Here is a 5,490-nt window from a genome sequence, read left to right as displayed (position 1 = left end):
CTCTGGCAGTTCAGCTGATGTTGTCAAATATATTAATTGACAGTTAAAAGAATAAACTGATATAACTCCACTCTGATGGGGAAAATACATTTCAGTGTTCTGTATCCTATCAATGATACAAAATAAACTTTGACATTGCACCTTTGCAGAGGCCTGATTTTGTACCTGATATAATATAATGTACGTGTCATCACTGTGCAGGACGTGTCTTTATCTCCCTCGCTTATAATTCCATTGAGGTGATTGAATTGGAATTTGCTGCTTACACCGGCCGGCTTCTTTTAAACTCAGTGGCTCTGTTTTGTAACAGAACTGTGTCACCACAGCGTGTCGACACATTCTGAAGAATCTTCAGCAACATTCGTCCATCCGCTTCCTCTCTGATCTGATTCAGCTGTCTTGCCTAGATAAATCTTGTGCTGTGTTTAGTTTGTGTTCTTATAAAGGAGTCGGAGAAACGGCGTGCTGCTGCTGTGTGTGTGCAGTGTTTGGGTTTGTGAGGAAGCTGTGTGGTTGAGTGTCAGAGGTGTCAGAGCTGAAATACTTCCTTGTCAATCATCAGCCTCTCACAACACACACACACACACCCCGCTGCAGCCTGACCTCACATGTGTCTTCTTCCAACCGACACAAGGCTCCTCTGAAGTATCACTGTTGTGTCATTTGTGTGTGGTGTTGAGCAGCACGGCTGGACGTGAAGGCCGGTGAGTGTTTTCATGTTTCTGTGTCCTTGTTCTGACATTTTCAGATGTGTTTCTATCTTCAGTGTTCTGCTTTATAACCACAGGCCTGTTTATCATATGGACTCTATGTTAGGCCTGTAGCATTGATGTAAATTCTCTTACATGACTTTATAAACTACAGAAAAACCATCACAAGGTTGTGTTCTTCACTGAAGCCTGAGACACGAGCTCATGATTAGAGCTGATTGAGATCAGTTGATTTGCCGCTTTGCATGTCAGACAGCACGCTCAGGCAGAAGTAGAGAAAGAACTGAAATAGAAGTATGCAAAGGAATGCTACGTATATATATATATATGTGTGTTTTAGAGGATTGATCATCATCTAAAAAAATAGACATAATGATATAAGCCATTACATTTATTAAGTAAAAACAAAAAAAAACATTTTTTTAAGTTTTATTAATTTCTCTTTCCATTGTTTGGTCAATGATCCGACTTTCAGAGCTGAGCTTCTGGTTTCTTTTGTACACTATGACTTTTTATCCCTCTGACTTTCTTTACGGCAAGAGAAAATCTTAATTCATGAAGTTCTGTACATGCAGGCTGACACAGTGGGAAGCAGAGCTACGTCAGTATTCACATCTGAAGCTTTTTTTATACTATCTCAAATGAAGATATTGCACTTTTACCAAACAGCCCTTGTTTTCAGATTAGGATTAAATTTCAGATTAAAATAAAGATTTATGTGTTTTGGTGCTCATAAAGAAAAAAATCATCAAATTTAACACGGATTTGTTTGTCACTAATTTGACTTCTTTCTTCACCTGCAGATGTATCATGTGCCCCTCCAGAGGGGGCCGTGCCTCAGGTTTAACAGCTATATGTAGAACAAAATGTCTCACTTTCATTAGAGCAGCTCGTCTCCTCGGTTTGTAATTTACTGTTGAACATGTCACTTTTTTTGCTATGTGGGCTGACACCTCAGACTTCTTAACACTGTGAACGCCCAGTACTTGTTAAACACACTGCTCTGAAGTGATATTAGTGCTGTTTGAAAGGAGAGAAAAATACCTCTCTACCCTTTATTACTAATCAGGCCGCACTTTAAGCTCCAGTTCATCCTCTGCTGGTAAAGGTACGGTGAAGGTTTACATTAATCAGAGCAAAACACAGACTGCAGAGCAGACTTAGCATGGAACAGCTAGAGTTGATTTATTAAAGTAAACAGCGAGTTGTAGGGTAGATTTATTAATTTATAAAATATTACTTATTATATCTGCAGGATATATGTCATATAAACACTGCATAGTAGATATACTGTTAAATAATGTTTGTACTTATATTTTTAAATCCATCCATACATCCATCCAGAAACAGCAGCAGCAAAACTCATTACATGGTTACATACACTCTAATATCACATGTAGCTGTCTATGTAAACTTAATGTAGATTCAAGCAGGAATTTCTAGTGAAAGTTTTTTGCTGCCCTCTAGTGGACAACAACACCTTAAAAGTGAATAAAGCTGACTTAAAGAGTAATTCTGTAACTGTTTACTTGAAAAAACTATAGTCTACAAATTAAGATCTGTGACATGATATTTTTCCCTCCCAGATGACTCAGGTGTAGAGCAGACGTCCTCTCCCTCAGAAAGATGCCTCGCTCTTTCTTGGTGAAACGAGGAGGGCTACACCACCCTCGGCCCACAGCACGAAGCTCCAGCCCTGGATCAACCCTAGCGATGGAATTGGGAAAGCAGGTGGGGTCCTGGCATACATCCCTGGTGTGCTCCGCAGCACAGACACCTGACAACAATGCAGCATCTGTAACATCCTTGAAGCAGCAGGACCTTCCTGATCCCCGCCACTCTAATGAAAGTGAGTGTCTTCAGTCATTCAGTCCCAAATCCATTAGAGCCTGACGGGAATTCTATGTTTGTTTAGGCTTCATTTTACATACTTACTTTAAATGAGGGTACCTTTCTGTTTTTTCTGACTCTTGCCTCAGTGGAGAAAACCACACTCACACCAGCAGTTTGGTCAAGTCCTCATGTGAGCTCAGGATATCCAGACAAGCTTTCAGTGGGTTTGGAGGTCTTTACTGAGCACCCTGAGATCCTGAGAGAGACCAGGAGCAGCAGCTGCTCTAAGACCAGCACACCTCCACGGCAGGAGTGTCCACTCTGTGGCAAGGTACGACATCCCTCTCTGCAGCAAGTTGTGTTTGCTTTATAGAGCAGCAGGTGTTAAACTGCATGTATTTGATCTTTGCAGATATTTTCATGTCTGTCGAGTTTGAAGAGTCACATATGTAAGAGTCATTCAAACAGAGCCCGCCTGTCCAAGTCCAGTCGTGAGCAGTCGCCATGCAGAGTCAAGGTCAGCGCCACATGTTCTAAAACTGAACACAGACAGGATGAGACACTGATGCCACACCTCCCTGTTGTTTTAGGAGAGGACGTTTGGCTGTACGGTGTGTGGGAAAGTCTTCAAGCGCTCCTCCACCCTCTCCACCCACCTGCTCATACATTCAGACACCCGGCCGTATCCCTGCCAGTACTGTGGTAAAAGGTTCCACCAGAAGTCTGACATGAAGAAGCACACCTTCATACACACCGGTGGGTCTGTTTGAATCTATACAGCTGACATCACCTTTATTAAAAAGAGCAGTGTGTGGGATTTAGTGCCACCTAGTGGTGAATTAGAAGACTGCAACCAACTGAAAACAACTGCCTGTTCAAGAGTTTAGGAAAACCTACACTTATAGATAATATAAAATGAGCTGTTTGTCCACTCTGGGCCACTGTAGAAACATGGCTGAAGTAAATGAGTTTATATAACCCATCCAGCTGCAAACATAAAGTCCCTTTTCAGGCTTAGAGGCGATGATTCTCATCCCCAACGCTTGTAAATCACTCTAATGAGAGCTTGACAGCAGTATAGGACAGCAGAAGATAATCTTATTCATGGTACTGGCACTGTCTCTATCTAGCTAACCACCTGCTAGTGTGTTATATCCGTCAAATAGATACTGATCTTCTCATTTAATCATCATTGAGACATCTTTACATTTTGAAGTTGTATGTTTATAATTTATTCAGATTCAGATCCATCACATCAGAAACCTTCCAAACACCACTTCAACATAGTGTATGTCCTTTGTGAACTAGGTGAGAAGCCTCATGTGTGCCAGATATGTGGCAAGGCATTCAGCCAGAGCTCCAACCTCATCACCCACAGCCGCAAGCACAGGGACGACAGGCCCTATCGCTGCCCTCGATGCCTCTACGGGTTCCAGCACAAGCTGGACCTGCGGCAGCACCAGGAGCACCACTGCGCCTTCCACTGACCCCTGCACGGGGGACAGGAAGCTACTGACTTTCACTTCAAGCTATACTTAAGATTTAACATTATTTTAGGGCACTCGTCACAAGGACGATGTATTATTTGATTGTCATTGTGTAAATTCTCAGGTAAATACAGGGTTTATATTTATATTCAAAGTAAACTTTTTCTTCCCCCTCCTCAAAATGAGATTAATCTTATGTCATCTCATAGATCTTTTTGACTTCTCAGCATTAGTGAAAACAAATCCTTGTACCACTGAGCGCAGGCAACATCATCATGGAAGCAGTCTTTGTCCTTTGTTGGGGCGCCCACTTCTTCACAGGAAAGTTTCAACCCTTCCTGTTGTTGGCTGCTATTCCTCCTGCAGAGACAAATATGAGTGAGGATACAGCTGAGGAAAGTCTTGAGGGAGCACATGACAATTGTTTAAGCTGATCCTTCAGATTGAGTGAACCAGGTTTCCTTGGCGGAGTGTTCCTCAGTGTCCCACGTGCCCCGTGGAGTCTAAACAAATGCTGTGATTGCTATACTGTAGTGTGAGTGTCTTCGAAGAGGAAGTGAGTATAACACTGGGCACAGTCTACATCCATCCCCATGGTCTTGTACTGTTTTTTACTGTGTATTTCTACCCCTGGACTCTCTGGAGAAGACGGCAGCTTGGTTTAATAAAGGGAAAACAATAAGGGAAAAAACATTAATTCCACTTTCCTGCCTCCTGAGGCTCTTGATCCTTTTCCAAACACAGAAGGAAAGAAAAACCATGTGGTTTACAGGAAACATCCCCCACTGGCACTGACTGTAACAGGCAGATGCAGTCAGCTGACCAGGGGAAATAAATAAAGACAGACAGTACTTTTGCTTTAGAGGAGGGGAATTCTATTCGCTTCACAGCAAGAGCGAGGCCGAGCTTTCACTTTTTCTCCCACACTACACACATCCATGAAGATAATTTAGACACACACTGTTGACACTATGAGAACTGAAATGAAATTTTAGCAAAATCAATAATAAATCAATGATAATCCACTGAAACGTAACACTGATCTGCACCATAGCTTCTGTCATGTTATTATAATGATAAGAAATAGTTCAGAGAAGACAGCTGTTTTAACTTAATATGGCTCAGTGCTAAAGCACTGGCCAGACAAACATTATGCCAAATTTTCTGTTATTTCAATCTGCAGTTGTTTTTGAATGTTGTCATATCAAAAGTGAAAGCATAACATGCCTGTTCCAGATGTGATGTATGTATTGATTCTCCTGAAGGGACCGGATCATAAGATTTACATGACAAATGAATGATCATTGATCAGTATCTCATGCCTGTAAATCCTGAGACAGACATGTTTTCTGATGATGATGATGATGATGATGATGCAGGGAAACAGCCTGACAGCTGTCTAACATCCAGTCACTGTGTTTTTCAGTCATAGGTTGCAACAGACGCAGTCGTGCAGCAAG

General features: G+C 41.9%; 1 protein-coding gene across 2 annotated transcripts; it reads left to right on the top strand.

Annotated features, from left to right (window-relative positions):
- Positions 1 to 458: 458 nt before the first annotated feature.
- Positions 459 to 5,483, top strand: LOC114435128 (zinc finger protein Gfi-1b-like). 2 transcript variants are annotated; one of them, XM_028404703.1, is made up of 6 exons: positions 459 to 704; positions 2,297 to 2,559; positions 2,690 to 2,874; positions 2,956 to 3,060; positions 3,134 to 3,299; positions 3,852 to 5,483. In XM_028404703.1, the coding sequence occupies exons 2-6, from the start codon at positions 2,337 to 2,339 to the stop codon at positions 4,028 to 4,030; spliced, it is 858 nt and encodes a 285-aa protein (XP_028260504.1). In that variant the 5' UTR covers positions 459 to 704; positions 2,297 to 2,336; the 3' UTR covers positions 4,031 to 5,483. The 2 variants fall into 2 exon arrangements, with proteins under 2 accessions (XP_028260504.1, XP_028260501.1); XM_028404700.1 differs by having other exon boundaries at positions 459 to 710.
- The last annotated feature ends 7 nt before the right edge of the window (positions 5,484 to 5,490 follow it).

The sequence above is a fragment of the Parambassis ranga genome, chromosome 1 (genome assembly GCF_900634625.1).
Source record: "Parambassis ranga chromosome 1, fParRan2.1, whole genome shotgun sequence".
NCBI classification, from domain to species: Eukaryota; Metazoa; Chordata; class Actinopteri; family Ambassidae; genus Parambassis; species Parambassis ranga.
This window is presented reverse-complemented; position numbering and strand designations above follow the sequence as displayed.

Coding starts and splice junctions, on each gene's coding strand:
- LOC114435128 (XM_028404703.1), top strand. CDS start 2,337: ATGCCTCGCTCTTTCTTGGTGAAACGAGGAGGGCTACACCACCCTCGG. Junction 2,875..2,955: donor AGTGTCCACTCTGTGGCAAG/GTACGACATCCC, acceptor TGATCTTTGCAG/ATATTTTCATGTCTGTCGAG. Junction 3,061..3,133: donor AGTCGCCATGCAGAGTCAAG/GTCAGCGCCACA, acceptor CTGTTGTTTTAG/GAGAGGACGTTTGGCTGTAC.